Source organism: Psammomys obesus, unplaced genomic scaffold (genome assembly GCF_907164565.1).
Source record: "Psammomys obesus unplaced genomic scaffold, mPsaObe1.curated_primary_1811, whole genome shotgun sequence".
Taxonomy (NCBI): domain Eukaryota; kingdom Metazoa; phylum Chordata; class Mammalia; order Rodentia; family Muridae; genus Psammomys; species Psammomys obesus.
The window spans coordinates 10555657-10580803 of record NW_026596244.1 but is presented as its reverse complement, the minus strand read 5'-3'; the positions used below and the strand labels follow the sequence as shown (position 1 = coordinate 10580803).

The following is a 25147-nucleotide window of genomic DNA, read 5'->3' as shown; positions in this document are numbered from 1 at the left end:
TCTCGTTTACACGTGTTGAGCTTCACTGAGCACACCCATTCTTTCTCTGGAGCAGCTGTAGGACTAGGACTTGATCTGTCTACCAGTGTCCATTGAGTTTTAGATGATGAGACCTTAATGCTTTTCAATTTGACAGCATCGCTTTATTCTTGATGACTCTAAACACTCAAAGGTTTAGAAAGCATGTCACACCTGAGAGTCTGGATAGACACTGAGGTACATTTTCTTTTGGTTTTGGCAATTGCTTGGAATTTTCTATTTACTGCTTTTGTCCTTTTAGCATTTTTCCCCCCTGGTGGGCAGCAAAGCTTTGAAGTCTAAATATCAAAGGAATTAGCCAACAGCAATTCTCCTGGTACCACTAATTCGTGCTGCTCTTCACCTATCACGTTCTTACATGTGACAGATTCTGAGGTACCTATGGAGCTTCTCTGCCACCTCCACACCACAGTGTTTGTTTTTTCATTCAAATGTCAAGCCCTCACCTTCTCCGTGGGGTCAAACACAGAGTGCTCATCAGTCCAAACACATAGACATATAAAGTTTCTGTCCCTCAGAAAACTTTCCAAAAGGAAAAACAAGTAAATTTATAACATAGAATCCAAGACTGTGTGAGTTTCTATGAAACAAAGAATGAAAGAGTCATGTACTTCCACAGAAAAACAGCTTGAAGGGCCATCAGTCTGAACAGACACATGGGAAGGAGAAAATGTGGACTCATTGGGAGAAGCGGATTCAAATAGAGAGGTTTCAACTGTCCTGGCTCGGGAGGATCTGGGAAAAGGCTGAGACTCCGAATGAAACAAAAGGAAGCCACTGTGACTAAGGCTTGGGGGAGAGCGAGTATCACCCCAGATGAGGACATCAGTAACAGTAAACCATGGCAATAGCCAGAAAGAGGGCAACTCAGGACATATGCAAGGAAGGAGGGTGTTGGGAGGACCCAGAAGGAGGAGCACACTGTGTGAGTGTGTGCGTGTGTGCGTGTACACATGCACCATCACAGGAACAGTGACTCAAGTGTGTCAGTTCTAGGTGGCTTGGAAGAAGCCAGAAGTTTTCTATGCTCCTTTGGTTATGCTGGAGACAGGAACTAGGTAAGAGTGGAGGAGTCTGGAAAGAGTGCGAGAAATCCCAGAAGTATCTCCAAGCTTTCTAGAGCTTTGGAAAAGTAAAGAAAGGCAGACTATGAGGAACTACAGCCAGCAGGAGCTGCGAGAAGAGACTTCATTATTTCATTTTGATTTATGATTAAGTTCCAGGACGCATGAGGCAGGTAATTCCGAGAAACAGAAAGAATGCAGCCTCACAGAAAGGAACATGGTATGTTTCTATCTTATTGACTAAATAAAGGCTTAGAGGCATTACCTATTATTACTGAAGTGCTTCTTTGATGTTTCTACACTGTTACAACAGGTGAAGGTGAGGCCCTTCTCATATATACCTTTGTAAAGAAAAAGCTTTCTACAGACTCTAACCACTCATCCACACACATTTTACTTGGCATCTGAATGGCATTTGCTCTCCCATCCTCAAATTTAGATTGTCTCTGTTTCTTATTCTCTGCCAGGACCAAAAGTTTGGAAGTCCCTCCTCTACGTGGTTTCCTCATATTACTCAGAGAAGTAGAGGCCTTTGGACAACCCTGTCCCTGCAGGCTGATGGCTTGGGGAAGAGAGCAGAGTAGATGTTGGCTGTCTGCAGCTTTCATCAGTGCTATGAAGACTGAGAATATCATGAAAACAATGTAGCAATGGCAGAGCTCCATTGGCAGCCAACAGTCATAAGGCAAGAACAGTGAGGAGAGGACTTAATGTACCCAGCCTTGCTTCCTGAGAATGACTGCACGCTTGATACTGCTGCTGAAGCAGAGGGGCCTTTCAGGACCTCCCAGAGGAAAAGCTGTTATCAGTTCACTTGATGCAGCTATGCTTCCTTTTCTCCAACCTGTCTTCCAGGAGAAAACCTGAAACAAGTAGGATGCTGAACAGCCAGGAGCAGAAGCAGGCACTTTTCACCCCCATTACCAAGTAACAGGACTCAACAATGTTAAAATCACTAAAAGAATTTGGAGATGTTTTCTATCGGTTGTGGGAGTCTAGGCTCCTTCCTTCTCTCTCCTCCCTTTAGCACAGTTTCTTCTGCCAGCAGAAAGTTTAAAGGAATGAAGGAGAGAGCGACATCAATCGTGTGCTGTGTATTCACGTTCTGCACTCACACCAGAGTGAATTTACTAAGCAGTACAACATGCTAATTGTTCTTAAGGCCTTGAGAATTTTTTCTTCCCCCAAGAACTGATGAGAATGAGAATGTGTCAACACATTGCAATCTAAATAGTAGTACAGAACTATGCTATGGCCATTAGTGGGAATGCTACTCCATTTTCAAGAAAATGTGGAAATAAAATGGAAAACTCAAACTGTGAAACTGATAGCAGCAATAGCATAGATTGCAGATATGAGAAGGACTTTTGGGCTGGAGAGATGGCTCAGCCGTTAAAGGCTAGGCTCACAACCATAAATATAAGAGGACATTTTTTTTTTTTAAAGAACCAGGCACTGTATAAGAGTTTTACTTAAAAGATCATAATGACTTCTTCTTCTTCTTCTTCTTCTTCTTCTTCTTCTTCTTCTTCTTCTTCTTCTTCTTCTTCTTCTTCTTCTTCTTCTTCTTTGGAAAAATACCAAATGGAGGATGATGCTAGTACAGTGGGAGGACCCAGAGGACCTGGGGCCCAGGATTAGGAGGTCAAGGTGGCTTTTGAGGAGGGCAGAGGTCTTAGGGGCCATGGCATGTCTTGTCTGAGGCTGTGGGCATGGCCAAGGCCATGGGGCTCCTGGAGGTAAAGTTGAAGACAAGGAGTGGATCCCTGTCACCAAGCTGGGGCATCTGGTTAAGGATGTGAAGATCAAGTCCTTCGGGGAGATCTCCCTGTTCTCCCTGCCCATGAAGGAATCTGAGATTATTGGCTGTTTCCTGGGTGCATCCCTAAAGGACGAGGTTCTAAAGACCATGCCAGTGCAGAAGCAGACACGGGCTGGCCAGCGGACCAGGTTCAAGGCTTTCTTTGCTATTGGGGACTACAGTGGTCATGTTGGCCTTAGGGTTAAGTGCTCCAAGGAGGTGGCAACTGCCACCATCTTGACCAAGCTTTCCATCATCCCTGTGTGGAGAGGGTACTGGGGGAACAAGATTGGCAAGCCCCACACAGTTCCATGCAAGGTGACAGGCTGCTGTGGCTCTGTTTTGGTGCATCTCATCCCTGCTCCCAGAGGCACTGGCATGGTCTTTGCTCCTGTGTCCAAGAAGCTACTGATGATGGCCAGTAATGATGACTGCTATACATCAGCCAGGGGCTGCACTGCTACCCTGGGCAACTTTGATGCCATCTTCAAAACCTACAGCTACCTGACTCCTGACCTCCGGAAAGAGACTATGTTGAACAAGTCTTCTTATCAGGAGACTGATCACCTTGTGAAAGAAAACGCATACCAGAGTCTCTGTTCAGAGGACCCAGGCTCCAGCTGTGGCTACCACATAAGGACTTTTATACAAGAAAAATAAAGTGAATTAAATCTGGAAAAAAAAAAAGAGCATAATTAAACACAAACTGTTTCATTCAAATATTACGCTTTTTATTTTTTAATTTTTAAATACAGGGCTGTATAAGTTAATTTCACTAATTTGACCACCTAATTTTACTGTTTCTCTGCATGGACTTGTCATGAAGCAGTACAAGAGTCCATACAGACTGACAAATGATATTTATCTCTTACAATCAAGATTGCTGACCTGGGGACACCTTTATATCACCACTTTAAGGGTGCTTCTGTCTGAGAGCTTTGGGCTGCATTTCCTGAAGCCTTGCCAGTAGGAGAGTTCTACAGAGTTCTTTAGGCTGCTCTTGAATGGTCATTCACTTTCCTCCTAACTGTTTTATCATGTATTCTGATTTTAAGGAATTCAGTTTGGTCTTTTATGCTCTAGGGAGTGCTAATTCTAAAATGAGCGTGAAAAATACAGAAGCACAGCGAGAAACACTGTGGAAGAAGGTTTGTGTCTGGGACTCACCCAGATCCACACAAGACATGTAATGAAACTGACTAGAACAAGAACAATTACACATACAATGAGATTAACCAATGGAGCACAGGCCAAGAAATGGAACCCGGAACACAAGGGTATACCACAAAAATGAGCTCCTAAGTCACCAGGAAGAGATGTGCTGATTTGTAAAACCCACATCCTAGAAAAATTAAGTTGGACGCAAATTTTCCATAAAGCATGAAAACAACTCGAGGGCAGGGCAATTGGAAAGACACTGAAATGGTGAAGCCGTAAAAGAACGAGAGATGCTTCAAACTATGGCGAAGGTCTTTTGACCTAGGTTTGAGAATCAGAGGCCAAAAGAAAAGGCCGAGAAATCCAAAATAAAACCGGAATTGGCATGGCCTAAGACACAAAAAGCAAAGCTGAGAAAGCGTGAGTAGAGTGGGTGAAAAAGTTGCAACTTCTATTAGAAAGTATATGTGAATTTCTCTTAAGAGACTTTCAGAAGTCGGTAAGAAAGAGACAATACAATAGAAAACTGTGTGTCTATGATGCAACAATTTACAGAATACACATTATTAGTACATATTTATACAGGAAAACATGCTTAACTTCAGTCTGAGATTTGCAACTGAAAAGAAATAATGTGATGTTTTTAGACAGCAGATGGGGATGACTTCAGTTAAGGCAGATAAGGAAGAACCCTGCTAGAGGGACGTAGAGAAACTTTATACGTGAACTATTCATAAAAATGTCATCTACTTGCACAAAGTACAATATTCGTGGGTGCTATTTATTCAAAATTAACAAAATGAATATTTGTTCTAAAATAGAAAACTATATTTTGCTTGACAGTAACCAAAAGGTAACTTGTTAACATATGTGAATTAAAGACAAATATTTACTACTCACACATGCAGGGCAGCTGGATATTGTCTCCTCCATCCTCCAAGTTGATCCCTTTCATGAAACAGTGTCTAAAGAGAACCCTTTTCCCTAGATCATCGGCCTCATCAGAAGGGTGTAGACACAGAATAAGTTCCTCACCATTAACTTGAGTGTTATTGCATGCAATGGCTGACCCTGCCTAGAACACTCTGTACCCCCAGTGCACTTGTCTGCTTTCTCAGATGTCAGAGACAAGATGCAGAGAAGGAAGAACGGACAGGGTGGGAAGGGGCTGAGGCATGATGGGAAGGGACTGAGGTGGGATACAGGCCTAGAGCTTTACAACTGGTGCAAGCTCAGATGCTCCAGTCAACCTCAGAAGCACGGACAGAAATGAGGCACCACGGGGTAATCTAGTCTGCAGAAGAGGAAAGACTGGGCTCAACCAGCTAGTCTCCAGGCTGAAGCAGAATGGGAATGAGAAACAGAAAAGGAATGAAACATCAGTTAGAAAGGCAAGTTTGTCCACACAGGACTGGGACACCTACCAGCCACTTCTCATATTCACTGAGGGCTTGTTTGTCTTTGTCTTTCTTCTCTGCTCTCTTCAGCTCCTCTTTTCTCCTCTCATTTATTTTCTCCTTTTCCTTTTGCTTGAGAAGAGCCTCCTTCTTCTCAGTCCTGTGTAGGAGAATATGAAACACTGGGAGGTTAAAGGAGAATATACAATGGAGATCCCCTCATGTAGCAATGGAGATCCCCCCTTTGGAAGCAATGAGCTTGAGAGGCACAGGAGACTGCAAGCAGCAAGGCCTAGGAAAGCCTAAGCGTTAACTTGAAACCACCGAACTGTGCAGCATGTGGGATTACCATTTCTCAAAAGCAGTTAAATTGTCTTTCTTTTTCTCAGCGACCGTTTCTTCTTCTTTCTGTTTCTTTGCTCTTTCATATTCTTTCTCCTTCCTGCTCTTCTCTTTCAGGTACTCCAGCTTTTTCTCTTTCCATTTTTCAAATGCCTAAGAAAGTTCAGAGTGATTTTCTTACTTGCCATGGCTTTTCTGAGATGAAGGCAAGTACAAAGGTCTTCATTCAAGCACAAGCACTGACAAGAACTGAGAGCAGAACCGGGGCCTGAGGGGCTCACCTGCAGGGCCTCGCCTTTCCTCACAGCATTTTCTTCTTCCGTTTTCTTCTTGTTTTTCTCCTCCAACCTTTTTTTTGCAGCTATTTTCTTTGCCTCCTTTTCTTTCATAGCCTTCCAGGCCTCAAACGATGCTAATGCTTCCTCTCTCTTAGCAGCTCTTTTCTATTTGAATAAACAAAATAAACAAATGAGAAAATAAATTAGCACACATCTGTTTCTTGACATGAGTACAGGCACAGACATAAATATTCAAATATGTATTTGCTTTAATCTCTCAATAGTTGTCATGCAAAGAAGGTACAAAGCAGGTAATTTATTTAGAATGATTCGCACAAGTTGATTTACAAAAACTGTTCACTGCTTTTGACAATGTCAAAGCACTTATCAGGTTGACCTATTTAGTAATGAGAAAAAGCATCTATTGACTTTGGGATTTTGCTACATAAACGTTTTCAAAATAACCACAACAGGCTAATTGGTACCATAAACTGTTTAGTTAAAATGTATCACAGAAGTTTAAAAGCTTAGAAATAAGGTAAGTGGCCAAGGCACACAGTGGGCACAGATGTCCAGTTTGATCCAGTTTTTGATATCACAGTATAACTTCTCTGTAACGTGAACATATACCAAATGTCAAATAAGGGCTCACACTGTAAAACATGTGAGGGCTGCACTGCAGCCATGTCATGGACTTCCTGAACCTACTCTAACTGCACTAAGGCCAGTATTTGTCCTCAGATACTGTTCAACCCTAGAAGACATAAGATGGCATCATGAAGGTGATAATTCAGAAGCAGGAGGACCCGAGGGCATACACAACAGTGTGGAGAGCAGAGGCGCAGCCCCTGGAGGCCACTCCACAGAGGCTGGACTGAGGGTGGCTCCAGTGCCCAGCATTTCAGGAATGTTTTCCTGTCCACCTACTTAAGTGTGGGTCAGTACATGAAGAGGGAAAACATGAAAGATCTCAGGCAGGTGAGAGGAACAGAGTGAAGTGACAGGAGGGGCTGGACAAGGGTCTCCTGCTGTGTGTGTCAGGAGCCACAGCAGGTTGGTATGGACGGCAGAACGGAGGAAAACTGAAGTCTGTATACTGACCATGTTCTTGGCTAAACTCTAACTGAAGTCAGTGTCTGCGACTGAATTTGGTGGTCACACAAATACTAGGGCAGCAGCCAGCCCTGCGGAATCTAAACTGTGCATATAAAACCTGAAATGTCTATATAGGCAACATTTGTATTGAACCCAAACAGAAAAAATGACATCAGAAATCAGTGCATCCATCCATACATTTTACCACCTTAAAGTAGTTCTTTTGATAATATTAAACATCCAGAGATATCTTACTGACAAAAATATTCTTTCTTTTATGATACCTGTTCATTTTGAATCCTTAAGTTTTCACTTTCAATTCTTTTTATTCTGTGCATTTCATGTAAATACACATTTTTCTTTTCTAACCACTCCTGTGAAATTAAAAAAAAAAAAAGTTATAAACTACAAGGTGCCCAAATGACTTAGAATTTTTATCTACTGAAATATTCGTTTAAGGTTTAAAAAAGAAACCATGAAATTAATATATTTCATCTAAAACAGTATTTTCATTCCAATAATATTGTAAAACATGAAGATGAATGTTCCTGTTTAAGGATATCATGTGTATCATCTTTTTTGTATTGTAAGACTTCAATGATTTAATATAATGGCTAAATATATCAACATTTTACATTGAAATTCAAGTGTAAAATTTTCCAAAGTAGATTATATTCTGTGTAACAAAACAAACAAAAAAAAAAAAGAGCTTTCTTGAAACTGCAAAAAAAAGTTAGGAGTCTGCGGAAGTCTAACGAAGTCTCAGGAAAGAAAAACTTTAAAAAAAAGTTTTGTTGATTATGACCAATATAAACTTTCAGAAGAAACAGAATAAAATGTGTGTTGATTTTATAACAGACTGGCTTTACCTATATTTCTATAACTTACAACAGTATCTTCTCTTTTCTTAGAAAACATAATTTTTATATTTAAAGAAAACGTGGCAGCAAAAATTTCAGAGAAATCCTTGGGATTGCGCACACACTTGTAAGAAGAAAATCTTTCCCAGTGACAGTGCGCATCCAGCCCTCATTTCTGATGGGCCCCGTATCCTGATGAGCAGTGCTGCAGACGTGAACAGTTCTCATTTAATGCTTCCCTTTACCTGATAAACAGCTGCCCGTATGTGATCAGCCTTGTCAGGCTCTAGGCTCTGCTTCCGTGATGGCTTCTGGTCCAAGACTTTCAAAGTCCCTAAGTAGTGAGAAGAGGTAGTTGCAGATGGACTTCTCCTTGTGGGACCGGATCTCTTTAAAAACTCAGAGGTCATCAGCCTGCAAAGTTCCAAATGTGCCGAGAGCACGACAAAATGAAACCAAATTGTGACAGAATGTAATAATTACCTTGAAAATAATCCAGTTAAAATAACTCATGTTTTCTTAGTTCCACTCAATATAATTTAAACTTTGTAACTTTGAACTAGAGTTCTCTTTTTAGATACTTATAATTAAGAGCCTTTTAAAGAAACATAGACTGCATCTCAAATTATGAAAATATCGACCAGGTAAGTTTTAATTACTTTGACTATGTTATTGCATTATTTTGTCATTTGTTATATTCTAACTATAAATTGAGAACAAGAAGACCTGAGTTTCAGGTGTTTATGGGAAAACCTGGCCTGTCTTCTCTTCTGGTAAATAAGGTTTACTGCACAGCAGCTTATTTGCATATTCTCCTCCCTCCTGAGGCTACTATGGCAGAGCTGAGAGCTGAAGGCAGGCGTAGAACTGCCTGTAAGATGTACAGACCTATGGGCCAAAGGAGGCTGGTCCTGCTTCATTTGACTAAAGATTTAAAGGGATCAGAATGTTTGCCAAGCACTGATGAGTTAGCAATAGCAATGAGCAGAGTAGGGACGATCAGCATTTCTTCTTTTTCTTCTTTAGTTTCATTTGAGACAGGGTATCACTGTGTAGCCCACTCTTGCTTTGAACTCACACAATCCTGCTTCTGTGGTGCTAGATTATGTGCCTACATGCTTAGCTTCAGAGTCTTATAATTTTAATAAACCCATTTATCCCATGGAAATTGTCCAGTTTTTTTCCTGTGTTTGACAAAAACACTTACTAGAACAAAAGTGCTGGTCTTTGGCTTTACGGCTATTTGTACATGCTGTCTCATCAAAATACAGAAGCATTAGCCACAAAGCTGTGCAGTGAGATTAGGACAAAAAAAACGACCAAAACCAAACCACACAGCTGGAGAGAAAAACCTGAAGAATACTGCATAAAATGATGGTTTTCTACGAGAGAGGGAAGGCGACCTTCATGGAGCTTCATCGTGAAGTATCTATCCATCTGACAATGGAAAGGACTAGAGCAATCCATGACGGCAAGTGAAGTTTGTTCCATGGAGTCCAGATTAGGGGGAGTTTTGCTGCAATAAGAGCTCCTGTGTAATGGCGTTAGTGACCTTTACCTGCCAGAGGCACTGGACACTCTGCTGTTGGGTGACTTTCTATTCTTCATGTTTCTGTCTTCATTTGTTTTCTAGTAGATGGAAAACACAGAACCAGGTTACTCACATGACTGAGGAAATTAGGAACCATCTAGTGAGGTGGTTCTCAACTTTCCTAATGCTGTGGCCCTTGACTATAGTTCCTCATGTTGTGGGACCCCAACCATAAAATTATTTTCATTGTTCCTTCATGACTGTGATTTTGCTACTGTGGTGAGTCATAATGTAAATATTTGAAATGCACATGGCCTTGGGCAAGCACTGTGAAAGGGCTGCTTGACCCCAAAGGGATGGAGACCAGCAGGTTAAGAAGGGCTGATCTATTGTGTCAAGCGCTTTAGACACTGGGGTGGGTCAGGATACTCTCAAAGTCCCTAAGCATCTTTAGTATGACTGGCAGCATCACAGAGTGGTACGGCTCCTGGAGCAGACAGCAGTGGACAGTGAGTGAGTGGAATGGGACTAAGGGGCTGCTCAGGGGAAGCTGACCTGAGGAGGGCCCTGGAGGCGGGATGTGGGCTGGGAGGCAGAGTGGAGCACGATGTGGTCTACCGGAACAAAGAAAAGCTCAGGTGCTTAGATGTCCTTGACAATGCACATGGCTACTTGATGCAGAAGCTTAGGGAGAGAGGAGCAAGGAGCACACCTGGGTGGTGGTAGGGAGTACTATGCCACCCTCATGGCCAGGAAAACAAATCAACTGTCACAGGGGGATTGCTGGGCTCAGAGTAGGAAGGGCACTCACAGAGCATGAGAGCAAAACCCGAGGTCACCTCACAAGAGAATGAGCTTACTGTTGTGGTTAAACTGTGTATTTTAATTTACGCTTGTCCCTGCTCTATATAATTTATAATGTATAATTTACAAAGGCCCTTTTGCTTGTTAGATGCAATTCTCTATTCCACGGCGGGGCTGGCTTGGCAGAGCAGGGAGGGTGTCGGTGTGAGCACAGCCCTCCTGGCGGCGGGTTTTTGCACTGTGGCTTCAGGAGCCTCCCTGACATGGGAGCAGAGTTTGCATTGGTAGCGTGTTTGTGTTTGTCTTATGTAAGGCACCGGGGAGTTCTGTACTATCTGGGGCAGTTCTTAGCTACTCATCGTGGCTAGGCACAGACATTAATGATAGAAAGCTGCAATAGACTAAGATTAAACTAAAAAGAAATAAAGACTCACATTGCCACACTGTACAGTTTAAAAGCTCAGTAGTCTGACAGATCTTATCATAAAAACCATAGTTACCCCACAAAACATAAATCTATTCCTAACATTGTAATGTTCCTGATGATGGTTCTGTTCCTCCAGGTTAAAAGAGACAGACATTGAATAACACTTCTACAAACTTTCCTTTTTTCCTTTCCCTCCTTCCTTCTACCCCCTGCCCATCTGTTTCTCTAGCTCTCTCTGTTTTTGTCTCTCAATAGGGTCCCATGCAGCTTAGATTGGCCTGAAAGTCACTATGCAGCCATGGTGCTCTTCAAACCTTTCCTTGTATGACGTGATATTAAAATTTCACCAGTGTAATATTTCTGTAGCTGTTCTAGACAGTTGCATTTTTATGGTCTGATCTAAGGAAGCTTATATACTTGCAGACACATACACTATACCATTCTGAAGTATTTTAAATTATATTACTATGCCTGACAGTTTCCTAAGAACACTTGGCTTCACTCTACCAAGAACAACTTTCCTTGGAGCTGAAATTCAATTGACTGGAATAACATCTACTGAAAAATACAATAGCACTATCAAAAGATGCTCTCCCCAGCTAATACGGGAGGTGTGAAGATAAAACAAGATACTTGATGGTTCTATTTCATGCGTGAAGCTGCAGTGCAATGCTATGCATTATGGCTGTACCTTGGGGGGCTCTGCCAGCTCAGTAGGTGTTATGACACTCGGAGATGTGGAGAGCAGCGGGTCAGTGGTGAGGTCATCATCTGTAAATCCAGCCTTCTCTCTTTCTTCTTCAAGGTTGTCAGCTGCCACCTGGTCTTCCTGGGGCTGCTCACGCTCAGGAGTAACACACTTCACCAAAACTGAACTTTCTTCATTTTCATTTGATATCAAGGAATCCCAGACTTCAGTAGTTTCTCCATCATTATCTGTTTAGAGGCAGAGCGACAATCTTTCTGATTCCACAGCATGCATGACAGATTCATTCAAACAAGTGTTATCACTTTTTAAAATATTTTGTTTTTAAGTGCATGTGTGTTTGTGTGTGTGTTTTAAGCGTGTGTGTGACCATGAATGTATGAATGTAGGTGCCCTTCTCAGAGGCCAGAGAAACCAAAATTCCCAGCTGCGTGATGTGCGTGTGGGAATATGTGCTTTAAACTGCTGACGCCTCTTTCGGAAGAAGGGATTACATAGCGGAAGCCTGACTTGAACCACTGAACAGCTTCCTCTACCTCCTAAGTGCTAGAAGTATAGGTATGTCCCATGATGCCTGCATAATCTCTTTTTTCTTATAAAACACAAAACTAGCCAATGAAATTTGAACAGATTTATCAGTGTAAAAATGCTTATTCAATCTAATTAAACATTTTACAAGCCTCACACTTAGGAAATACAGTATATGTGTAATCAGAATGGAATAATTACCACCAAGTAAAGGAGAGGGTGGGGATGAGCAAATGAAGTAACTGAGACTGAAATATCCATTCAGTTAAAGCCCGCACATTTGAAGCTAAAAGAGCATGCTGGGCAGGCAGAAGGCCACAACTCCACAGCACTGTAGGCAGCAGCAGCAGATGAACCACACAGAGAGAAGCACAGTGGTGGTTTGAACAGGAATGGCCCCGTAGGCTCATGTGTGTGAATGCTTGGTCCATAGGGAGTGGCACTGTTAGTAGGCGTGGCCTTGTTGGAGTGGGTGTAGCTTTGCTGGAGAAAGTGTGTTGCTTGAGGTTTCCTAAGCTCAGACTCCGCCCAGTGTGGCACACAGTTTCACTCTGCTGCCTCAGGATCAAGATGTAGAAGTCTCAGCTCCTTCTCCAGCACTATGTCTGCCTGCACCCTGCCATGAGGACACCATGAAAATAATGGACTAAACCTCTGAAACTGTAAGCCAGCCCCAGCTAAATGTTTTCCTTTAAAAGACATGCTGTGGTCATGGCCTCTCTTCACAGAAATAAAACCCCGACTGAGGGTAATTCATCTGACACAGAGCTCTAGGCAGGCTCAAGCCAAAGAAGGCACCCAGGCCTTCCTGTTGCACACTCAGGGCTCCTCAACACAGGCTCAGGCTCTCCATAAGAGGACTAAGTTTGGCTTTCGCATAATCACTCTTATACTGACTCTGGGGCACTTTGGGGCACCGAACAGAAGGAGCCTGAAGGCCCTGTGGCATAGCAGTTTTGACTTCCACCAAGATCTAACTTTCAGTCACTGAAATGTCTTAATTTGGCTGCTTTCATTATGGCTCTCTGGGGAGGGGGAAATTTTAGGGGGTAACTGTGTTTAGTAATCACTTCATCAGTTGCTATGTTCTCATTTGAAGAGTATCCCTGACTCAGTTCATTGTTGGAATCTTGCTGTGAAAAGAACAAGGACTAATAGTCAAAGAGTCAAACTATGTCTCCGTCACTGACCTTAAGTCTGTGTCTCAATATCTGTGCACTTCAGTTTTTTTTAATCTGCAAAATGACAAAAAATTACACTATATGGTAAGTACTTATCCTTATTTGCCTCTGTGTTACTGTGATAAAACACTGAGCAAAACTATCTTGGGAAGAAAAGGCTTTATTTACTTCTATGACCTAGTCACAGTCCACCCTTGTGGGAAGCCAGGGCAGAAGCTCAGGGCAGGAACTGAGGCAGAGCCCATGGATGGATCCTATTTACTGGCTTGTACCCCATGGCTTGCTCATCTTGTTTCTTATACCACTCATGACCACCAGTCCAGGGGTGACATCACCCACAATGGGCTGGTTCCTACCACATCAGCCATTAATCAAGTAGACAAGCCACAGGCTTGCCTACAGGCCAATCCAACAGAAGCACCTCTCCACTGAGATTCCCTCTTCCAAGTCCTGGCTAGGTATGTGCCCAACGGAAGCACCTCTCCATTGAGGTTCCCTCTTCTGAGTGCTGGCTAGGCGTGTGCCCAACGGAAGCACCTCTCCATTGAGATTCCCTCTTCTGAGTGCTGGCTAGGCGTGCGCCAGGCTGACTGAAGCTAAGCGCACAGTGCTGAGTGAAGGAATGTTGGCCCCACAACCCAGTCTCTGGAACCCAGTTCTTCCTCTTGGCTGCATCCTGCTACATGTGCTACAATACTGGAAACAGAAATGGCGTTAACAGCGCACACCTCACATCTAATATGTCTTACTCTGGCACTGTTGTCGGGCTTTTTATGCATTACTAATTTTTAAAGTTCTCACAACTTATTACTAAGAATAACTCACAGGCCCAGAGAGGCTAGCTACTCTGTCCATGTGACTCTGCCTGGATAAACAGTCTGGGTAGCCATTATGCTAGGTTGGACTGCATGATTAAAGCAACACACACATAACATGGGCTCACCTTAAATGATGGCTGCAGTTGTCTCTGACAGTCTGCTAGATGCATAAAAGCACCCTAATACTTAACTTTTACAACAGCCCTGAGAAAGGAGTCAGAGGCCCTGCCAAATTAACTCCTGTATTCTAAAGCCACCCAGTCAGTGCAGTCAGGATTAGAAGTCACAGAAAAGCAAACACAGCTTTCCCTCAAATATACAAAACATCATTTCCCCTGCAGACAGGACACCAAGTATCCAGAGTTGACAAACACGGTATTGGAAGAGGTGTCACTACCTTTTATGGATGCCTTTTCCTGAGATCCGGGAGAGGTGCAACTTCCAGGGCTTTCTTTGAGGGAAGATGAGGTCAGGCTTTGTAAGAGCGAGTCCTAGTAAAAGAGTATTTACCACATAAGGTTAGCCCCAGGACTCCCAGAGGCAACAGGATCATTAACACTGTTGTCTGTGCTGGAAAGATGGCTCAGGACCTCACCTCAGCTGCTAGAACCCCTGTGGGCAGCGCGTAACCACCTGTAACCTCAGGTCCTGAGGACCCCACGCTCTTTTCTGCCCTCAACAGCACATGACAAACTCTCAGGAAGGAAAACCAGGGGCCAGCAAGATGATGCAGGAGATGAAGCACTTGCTGCACCATGCTGGCCTCCTAAGTTCAATCCTCACAACACACGTGAGGCCCGGGGATTTAAGTTCCACAGCCTCACCCTGTGTCCACTCTGCTCAAGCCGCAGCAGGCGGCACAGAGGCAACAAAATCAGTAATAAATGCAATGTAAAACAAGACAGAAATAAGAAAGAAAAACACTTAATGGTCCAGATGTCTCCATAGAGAAGATTCCAGTCTCAAATCATTTTACCGCTGAACCTTCTAATTTAACTTTTCACAACTTTGTGTTTCGTAACACACTTCTAGCCAATTAAGAGAGAAAACACAACAATGGATTCACAATAAATAATTGCATTTGACATTCAAGCTTGATTATAACAGCTTGAAAAATAAAAACTCATACAGCAATTTTCTTCAGATATATAGAGCTGGAAGGTTTAACAAATAGTAACAAATCAGGTCGGGTAGCGGTGGCGCTTGCCTTTAGTCCCAGTACCTGGGAGGACAGCCTGGTCTACAGTGAGTTCCAGGACTGCCAGGGCTACACAGAAAAACCAAAAAAAAAAAAAAAAAAAAAAAAAAAAAAGGAACAAATCAAATCAGAACAATTACAATGCTTTCATCAATCAAGACTTAAGCCAGAAACATGTGTAACTGACATGAACATCAAGCACGCACAGGTATGCATGCCAAGGAGAAGCGAGGAGCATGCAGAAGATGCTAATGTCCCTCACTCTTGTGTCAGTGTCTGGTGTGATGTCTGACGCAGACGAGAAGGCAAAGTGTTAAGTGAGAGCTTACACAAAGATGAAGGGCTTGAGCACCGCTGACATACGTGTGACCAGTGAAGAGATGGCGTGTTCTATTACATGGGAAATGACATGAGAGTGACCTCAAGGAGGAGTCAGAGCATAGCCAGGGAGCCTACGGTAGGGAAGAGCTGGCAGAAACAGCGTCCAGCAGGACAGTCATCCACCATTTTGGGCTATGTCAGCGCATGAGAACAAGGCCTCAAGACTACCTCACGGTGCGGAAGCACTCCATGCCTTACAGCCTGATGACAAACACAAGGAAAGCAGCCGGAAGGGAGGACAATGCTCGCTCAGGCAGGGGGCTGGGTATGTTCCTGGCAGATTTGTGTCATAATATGACGCAACTTAAAAAGGGGGTGGCACACACATCACATACATTTTAAGTCAGAGACATGAAAATACAAGGAAACATGACAGTTAAAAATCCACACCTATATAAATGGTGCTCCTTTCACCAACTTATGTCCACCCAGGGTCCTCCATTCGTAAGTAGCAAGTGTATTTGTAGTTACGATGAAGACATACTGTCCTAACTCTGATAGTATATGTTTTAGGAAAAGAGAGATACAGATGCACAAGGCAAGGTGATGAAGGCAGAGTGGTGATGCCTCCTTAGACAGCGAGGGCCAATGCATGCTGGCATCCACCAGAAGGTGCCAGAGACGAGAACAGAGGCCCCTTCTAGGGCAGTAGGCAGACTGCCCTGACATCTAGATTTCAGAACAGGAAAACAAAAAGTGTTCCTATTGTCATCCTCCTGACTTATGGCAGATTTTTCCAGCAGCTACAGAAAACCAATCCCTCATTCAATTGAGCGCATAAAAATCACTGTTTTGGGTTCCTCTCTTGATTTTTCAGAAGAAATTAAGAACTAGCCAGAGGCATGCCACGCGAGATCAAAACTGTGTGCTCTAAAGGAGCTGTGATCCTGGGGTCTGACTTAGAGGCAGAAATGCCTGGCCTCAGGTACCGAGGCATGTCCACACCCTCCCCACACACCCACACTGCAGAGGTGTGGAAAGAGTGGGAGACTCAGCCAGGCTGCTTGCAGCTCACCCCCCGGGTCTGCCAAAGCAGATTATGAACGAAATGTACTTTCCTGAGACGTGAACAGGAAGGTGGTTTTTTCATAGTAAACCACAAAGAGAGGTGACAGGTGACCTCCCTGGGGACACTGTAATTGTATCTCATCATGGAAACCTGGGAAATATCAGGTCCCACAGGACACAGAACAATACCCTGAGAGGGAGTCCAGCGAAATGAAGGAAATGAACTAAACTGTCCTTAGCAAAAAATTGTATGAGGAAAGAAAAACAAATGATCACATAAATTATTATAATTCAAGATAGGCAATATTACAAATACCCAGAAAAGCAAAATTATTTTAACATTTTACCATCTCTGAAATGGATGGAACTAGAAAAGATCACCCTGAGTGAGGTAACTCAGAACCAGAAGGACACACATGGTATATACTCACTTATAAGTGGATATTAGCCACGTAATATAGGATAAACATATTAAAATCCACAGACCTAAAGAAGCTAAATTGGATGCAAGTGGCATGTAAATTCATCGCACATATACACACACACACACTATAGGTCTGACCTGAAGAACAACTCAATAGTTCCACATTATACCAACCTCAAGATCAAGGTTTCCGGAACACACTTTTTCCTCAGTTTGCAACTCCGTGTCATTCTGCGTTGAAAGAAAAGGTGTGGGGGCAGAGTCTTCGCTCATGGAACGTTCTTTATCAGTTCCTGGTCTGTCCTCCTCCTCACTGTGGCTGCTCTTCTTTAACATGCTCCTTGGCCGAGGCGAAGGCTTCGAGTGGCCATCAGCTTCAAGACTGCTGCTCTTTTCCCCTGAGAAAGGAATGCTTTCAGGTGGGTGTATCAAACTGACCACAGCTTTAGCAGCCCTTAGAGATGATGCCACAGTGCTCGGGGTGTCCAGTGAGCCCACAAGTCTCCACAAGCTCCAAGGCAGCACAGGGAGCAGAGAGTTCATAAGCAAAATCGAAGAATTGTTGCCATCTGTAATTAGCTAGTCTAATTCAGTTTTATAAAAACCTAATTTCAATTTTATGAGTTCTTATAATATTAAAAAATATTTCAAAACAATAAACTATCACACAAATTTCTCTGTATGGAAACAAAACCCAGAATAGCTAAAACAACCCTATACAATAAAAGAGCTTCTATAGTTATCTCCATCCCTGATCTCAAGCTGTACTATATAGCAACAGTAATAAAAAGTGCATGGTACTGGCAGAGAAACCGACTGGTGGATCAATGGAACTGAGTAGAAGACCCAGAAATAAACCCACACTCCTATGGACACTTGATTTTTGACAAAGAAGCCAAAACCATACAATGGAAAAAAGATAGCATCTTCAACAAATGGTGCTGGTCTAACTGGATATCTACATATAGAAAAATGTGAATAGATCCAAATTTATCATCCTGCAAAAAAACTAAAATCCAAGTGGATCAAAGACCTCAAAATAAAACCAGACACACTAAATCTGTCAGAAGAAGAAGTGGGGAAGAGCCTTGATCTCATTGGCAGAGGAGACAACTTCCTGAACAGAACACCAACAGCACAGGCTCTATGAGCAACCATCAATAAATGGGACCTCATGAAACTGAAAAGCTTCTGTAAAGCAAAGAACACTGTCATCAAAACAAAACAACAGCCTACAGACTAGGAAAAGATCTTCATCAACCCTATTTCTGACAGAGGGCTAATATCCAGAATATATAAAGAACTCGAGAAATGAAACACCAACAAACCAAATAATCCAATTAAATATGGAGTACAGAGCTAAACAGAGAATTCTCAACAAAGATATTAAATGGTGGAGAAACACTTAAAGAAATGCTCAACATCCTTAGTCATCAGGGAAATACAAATCAAAACTACTCTTGAGAGTCCATCTTATACTTGTCAGAATGGCTAAGATCAAAAACTCAAATGACAACACATGCTGGAGAGGATGTGGAGAAAGGGGAACCCTCCTCCATTGCTTGTGGGAATGTAACCCTGTAAAACCAGTTTGGAAATCAATCTGGCTTTCTCAGAAAACTGGGACTAGCTCTACCTTAAGACCCAGGTATACTACTCCTTGGCATATACCCAAAAGATGCTCTACCATACAGCAAGGACTATAGTCGTGGCAGCTTTATTTGTAGTAGCCAGAATCTGGAAACAACCCAGATGTCCCTCAGCTGAAGAATGGATACAGATATTGTAGCACGTCTACACAGTGGAATACTACTCAGCTATCAAAAACAATAATATCATAACATTTGCAGGCAAGTGAATGGAACTAGAAAAGATCACCCTGAGTGAGGTAACTCAGAACCAGAAGGACACACATGGTATATACTCACTTATAAGTGGATATTAGCCACGTAATATAAGATAAACATATTAAAATCCACAGACCTAAAGAAGCTAAATAACAAGGAGGACCTTAGGGAAGATGCTTAATTCTTATTCAGAAGGGCAAACAGAATATACACTGGAGGCAGCTGAAGATAGCGAACAGGACGGGAGTCTAGCATAAACGTCCTTTGAGAGACTCCACCCAGTAGGGGATTGAAACAGATGCTCAGACTCATTACCAAACTTTGGGCAGAGCGTGGGTCATATGGAAGAAGTGGGGACAGGACCCAGAGGGATAGGAGCTCCACAAGGACACCAACAAAGCCACCAAATCTGGGCCCAGGGGTCCTGCAGAGACTGATGCACCAACCAAGGCCCATGCACAGAGAGGACCTACTCAGATGTAGACCACGGTCTTCATGTGGGTACCCTAGAGAGGGGAGCAGGGGCTGTCGCTGAATGGGCTCTGTTTCTTGTTCTTTGATAACTTCCTTGTCAGGTCACAGAGGAAGAGGATCCAGGCAGTTCTGATGAGATGTGATAGGGTCAAATGGTAGGGGAGAGAGGTCCCCTTTCTGTCATCTAGGAGAGGGAGAAAACGCCAAAGATGGAGGGAAGGTGGGACCAGGAAGAGATGAGGGAGGAGGCTACAATAAGGATATAAAGTGAATAAATTAGAAAAATTTTTAAGTAAAAAAAAAAAATCCGTCATGCTTTCCTTTTAGGCCTGACACTTGTCACCATAAGCTTCCCAGTATGACCTAACCTTGGGGTGTGGTGTGGTTAGTGTTTGTGAACTTGGTGTACATCTAGAAATGTCTAGATGTACGGAAAGAATCCCAGCTGAGGGGCTGGCTTGTAGGCAAGTGAATGGGGCATTTTCTGCTTAATGGTCAGTGTGCAAATACCCGGGCCCCTAGGGGTGTTTCCGCTCTCAGGCGGGTGTGCCCAGTTATATAGGGAAACAGGCTGAGCAAGCCCGGAGTAAGTGTGCTTAGCCCTCCTCCACGGCCTCTGCTTCCGGTCCTGCCTCCAGGTCCTGCAGCTCGGCTCCTGCCCTGGCTCTCCTTGCTGTGGTCACGGTGTCTCCGGGCAGCAGAACTAAGTAGGACACTTCCCAAGCTGCTTTTCGCTATGGTGCTATCACAGCAGCAGAAAGCAAACCGAAGCAAGGGTTTTCCCTCAACCACCTGCGGAGCCAGTGAGAAGACGGCTGAAGCTCACAGCTCAGGGCCTGCTGAAGCCCAGTGCTCAGTGGGCACTAAGCGCTGCTGAGGATTTCTTCCATTTGTGTTCACTGACTCCTTCGAGTCTAACAAGTAGCAAGTTCCAACACTGCAGGGAAGAAGATGCCTACGAACTGAGAGCGTGGCTAACACCAGGAAGTACACTGCTTTCCTCAGGAATGGTCAGCCACGTACTCCTCCATTCGTCCAGATCCTTTTCTCTTAGGGCCACTGGTTTAGTCTTCAAACTGAAAAAAACCTTCAACTTTAGTAAATTTTACGCCCCAATTCCATTTCCAGAAATATTTTCAAATTCTCAGGGAGAAAAGTAGGTTCTTTTAAATGGTTTCAAATCTAAGATTATCGGCTTAATGAGTCTCAGCTTGGAAACACTGAGCAGCCTGTGCCACACCTGCCGGTACACTCAGAGTGCTGCTGCCACCTTGTGGTTAGAATGTAGTATTGTCTCAATCACTTTAATTCACTTTTACGATCGCTGCCTCATCCACGTTTTCCAGTAAAGAAAAGGTCTTTTTTTTGGTTCACATCTATGTAGCACAGGCTAGCCTCAAACTCACAGCAGTCCTCCTGCCTCACCCTCTAAGTATTCACTAACACACCAGGCTCTAGCATAACTGTAAAATGTATTAACTAGACGGAGCACAGTAAACCGTGGACACCTACAGTGAGCTGGTAACCACATCCAGATGTTCCAGACAAATTTTCCTGCTATGTTCACATCTGTGTCTTCCTTCGTCTTTCTTGTGTGTTTCTCTGGCCAGTTCCCTTTCCATACAAAGTGCAGAGGCGCGTTATCATTATCCTGTCTCCTCAGTCCTCATCTTAACAACTAAGTGGAACTATGTCCTTTTCTACCTCTGGTACCCTCAGACACTCGGAAAGCTCAGGTTAAAAGCCAGTGCAAGGGGCTGGAGAGACAGCTCTGTAGCTAAGAGTGCTGACTGCTCTTTCAGAGGTTCAATTCCCGGCACCCACACCGCAGTTCACAGCCATCTATAACTCCAATCTCTGACATCCTCACACAGACATGCATGTAGACAAGGCACCAACACACACCAAAGAAAACCAGATACTGTTTTAAAAGAAGTTAATTCAGCTTCCTCATGCTGACTGCCTACATTTGATGGCATTTTCTAGTTACTTCAAAAGATTCTTAAACGATACTGTAGGACAGGAAAAGCAGGTTTGCCCTCCTACTCAGGAGCTGGAGCTGCTGAACCCATTTTGCCTGAGTCACAGATAACTAACGTGTGTGGACACTTTTGTGTCAGCGTCTTGGACACTTTTCTCGGGGTCTCTGCTCTACTTTAACCTTTTAAAGTCTGTAGGACGGGCAAGGAGGGAAGGGTCATTCCTTAGTGTATGTTAACAGAACAAATCAGGTTGATTTGATGTTACTGGTGCCGTCTGCCATGTTAGGAACTGACAGTGCTGCACTCGCCAGTATAAAGGGGGCAGCTGTGCTCAGCATCAACCAGCTTTTCCTTTATAAGACAGAATTCCCTCCATCCTTCCACCAGGTCTAGAGTCCAGCAGACATGTGGAGAGTCCTGAGGTACTTCCCAGTCTCATCAGAAAGCCACTCTCAGGAATTCGATTTTGGCTGATATCATATGCACTAGAACAAAGAAAGATGCTGTTTTCTTAAGGACAGATTAGTAACAAGAGCAAAATGTTGGTATGAAAATGCTTCCGTGCTTTGTGGTCCTGACCTTGAACCCAGGGCCCTGTGCACGTGAACCGCCTATTACCACCTCGGTATACCCCAGCCTGTCTTGCAGATGAGTGTTTTAATCCTGAGAAAGGGTGGGCAGTAGATTAGACTCACTGCAGCTCCGCCCCCACAAACATAAATGAGGCTGACTAGCCGGGTGGTTGGGAGCCAGATGTGGGTGACCACAGCTGCTCTGACTTCCCTCAGGCCGCAGCACACATTCTAGAGTGAATATACAGTTGGCTCTCCTAGCTGCAGCTACTATGTCATGGCTGGGAAACTAGAAAGTTAATATATCAGCTACCATAAAAAGGCATTTTGTGACAGGTTATCTTATAACAAATGTTCTGAAAAAGTCACTAACTTCCCAAGTTACCTGAAGATGTACTTCTTTTGATAGGGAGAATCCTGGGTTTAGGCTTTATTGTAATGATCTCTTTTCCAACTTCTTGATCATCATTTTGAAGTTCGGGAAAGGAATTTCCAATCATATCTTCATGCTCATCTGGGGATTCATCTTCCCTGTTCTGAATAACAGGTTCCTGCTCATCTTTGGATAAATCACTGTTTACTTTCTTGGTTTTCAGAAAGGACAGTCTTGGAGAATTCTTTTCCTCATCATCAGATATATGAAAATCATTAACCTTTTTTCTAACTAGGCTTTCATCTGGCGAGGTATCTGAAAATTCACCTAAAGAAACTGAAATATGAAATAGAAAGGTGTTTTCAACAGTGTATTTTAAACATTCAAAGGTTATATTCCATTTGTATGAAAAGCAAGACTATATTCAGGAAGAAAGATACCTAGAAATAAAACAATAACCCTAAACAAGTGCAAATTTATTTTGTAACTCTTGAAAACAGCTAGATTGGCAGTTCTGAAATAAAAGTCTGAGTTTCATTAACTTATTCAACATATTTATCAAGTGCCTACACCACCATATTTATTGGTGGGTATGTCCCTCAGAGGAGCTCAAGGTAGCACCCGCTCCAAAATACTGCACGCTAATAAAGAACAAATTAACAAGACAGACGTGACATACAGCTTTTACAGAGAACATTAATTCCGTGAATATTGCAAAACAGCACACTTAATTTCAAGTTTAGAATTCTATACGCTTATATTTGAAACCTAAAATATAATGTTTTACTCGCTTAAAAGAAACCAAGTTAATGCATCGATGTGAGGGGTCTATTTCTTGTTGTTGCTGTTTTGTTTTTTTCAAGACAGGGTTTCTCTACATAGCCTTGACTGTCCTAGACTCACTTTGTAGACCAGGCTGGCCTTGAACTCACAAAGATGTACCTGCTTCTGCCTCCCTGAGCGCTGGGATTACAGGCATGTGCCACCACACATGCTATAGTTTTGAAAATGACCCACTTTGGTGGTTTGAGTGAGAATGTTCCCCATTGGCTCAGTTGCTTCACTTGGTCCCCAGTTGGTGGTCCTGTCTGGGCGGGGAAGAACATCACTAAGACAGGCTTTGGGAGTCCCAGGCCTTGACCCACTTCCGGTTTGTTCTCTGCTTCCTGTCTGCTGTTGATGTTCAGCATTCAGGTCCTGCCACCCTGCAACTTCAGCCATGCTGTCCCCACCTTGATGGACTCTCTGAAACCAGAGGCCAAAACAAACTTTCTTCCATAGGTCCCTCTGGCCATGATGTTTTATCACAGCAACAAAAAAGTAACCAATGCAGAAGTTGGTAACAGAGACCACAAAGTTTCTAACGGTTGCTGTTAGAAAGCTGATCATGCTATTTTTGGGAAATACCCTGGAACCTTCAATTAGAATAGAGTTAAACCCTATAAGGAGACCTTAAAGGACTAAAGTGCTGAGAGTAATGGGGACTGTGGAGGTCCAGCTCAAAAAGTTTCAGGAGGAAGCAAAGATTTTAACAGCATCTGGGATAGAGGCCATTCCTGGGATATCTCAGGGAAGAATCTGGAAGCCTTCTGCCCTTGTCATAGGACCTCGCCTGAGGATAAAGGTGCTGGTTAGTTCTCCTCAACTTGATACTCAGGCGAGTATCTGGGAAGAGGAAACCAGAACTGGAGAACTGCCTGCAACAGAGGCCCTTGGACATGTCTGTGAGGCATTTTCTTGACTAACTGATTGATGTGGGAGCCAGCCCGCTGTGGATGGTGTGATCCCTGGGCAGGCAGTCCTGGCGGCATAAGAAAGCAAGAGAACAAGCTAACACACTACTGTAGTGGTGTCCCTTCACAGTCTCCGCTTTAGCTCCACCTCCAGGCTCCTGGTTGACTTCCTGCTGACATGCCTCAAGGGTGGATTGCTATGGGAAAAGTAAGCCACATGCACCCTTTCCTCCCCATGCTGGTTTTGGTGTTTTCTCACAGTAATAGAAAGCAAGTAGTACACTAAATTAAAAGGTAATAGGCTAATCTCCTTGGTAGAGAAAACTTGAATAGTATCCTGTTGAATCTGTGGCATGGTTATTACTGATTTTACTTATGTACGTCTACAAGAAAAATGAAGGAGTGGGCCAGAAAGAAAACAGCTTGGAGAGAAAATCAGGACTAGGAAGTATAATGTTTCAGCTCAGCTTGTACTGACAGAAAGCAGATTTGGAACAAAGGGAAGGGTGTCCTCAGGGCACGTCCCCTCCCAGTTTAGGAGCTAAATTTTCAATTGTAAAAGAGCATAAGGAATTTTCTACCTCTGGAAAGCAACTTGATTTTTAAAAGATGTGATTCAAGACAGAAAGAGGTCTTCCGAAGATGGCAGCCAAACTTGGCAGTGCCACCCATTCAGTACTGACTCTGAAGATAGAAAATATGGAATAGTAGGGAATCATAGATTCTCCTCCTGCGGGCTCTAGAGTGTTCCCTAGGCCAGGCAAGCTGTGTCACAGAAGTCTCTGTGGAAAAGCCCTGAGAGGGCAAAAGGCCACTGTGTGTGAAATAGTGAAAGTGTGGCTTGGGCTGTGGTGGGGACCCCAAGATGTTAGTGATGCAGAACCACGAGGTTCCTGCCAGAGTGTTACATGTGGGATGAGAACCAGCCCAGAAGACAGTGTGTGCCTCAGGCAGAAAAGTGTGAGGAGCCAACCAGGTCCAGACAGGTGCGAGGGGCTATGTGGGGCTTCCGGTTTGCCCTACTGTCTTGCTTTCGTCCAGCATTTCCTCACTATCCCCCATTCTTCCCTTGCAGGATGATTTTATGTGTGTGTGTGTGTGTGTGTGTGTGTGTGTGTGTGTGTGT

General features: G+C 43.5%; 1 protein-coding gene and 1 pseudogene across 4 annotated transcripts in view; one reads left to right on the top strand and one right to left on the bottom strand.

The window, feature by feature from the left end:
* Nucleotides 1–25147, bottom strand: part of Map9 (microtubule associated protein 9) — a 33125-nt gene that overhangs the window by 5221 nt on the left and 2757 nt on the right. For 3 of the 4 annotated variants that reach the window (XM_055596643.1, XM_055596645.1, XM_055596644.1), the window contains exons 4-13: nt 22301–22624; nt 17215–17438; nt 14427–14520; nt 11488–11732; nt 9593–9663; nt 8280–8448; nt 7459–7548; nt 6083–6244; nt 5809–5954; nt 5487–5619 (exon numbers count right to left, since the gene is read on the bottom strand). In XM_055596643.1, the coding sequence (XP_055452618.1) occupies nt 5487–5619; nt 5809–5954; nt 6083–6244; nt 7459–7548; nt 8280–8448; nt 9593–9663; nt 11488–11732; nt 14427–14520; nt 17215–17438; nt 22301–22624 (1658 nt within the window). Of the gene's footprint in view, nt 1–3529; nt 3577–5486; nt 5620–5808; nt 5955–6082; nt 6245–7458; nt 7549–8279; nt 8449–9592; nt 9664–11487; nt 11733–14426; nt 14521–17214; nt 17439–22300; nt 22625–25147 lie in introns of those variants that run through there. The other variant, XM_055596646.1, reaches the window with a different exon arrangement.
* On the top strand, nt 2688–3541 carry LOC129668587 (40S ribosomal protein S2-like; annotated as a pseudogene).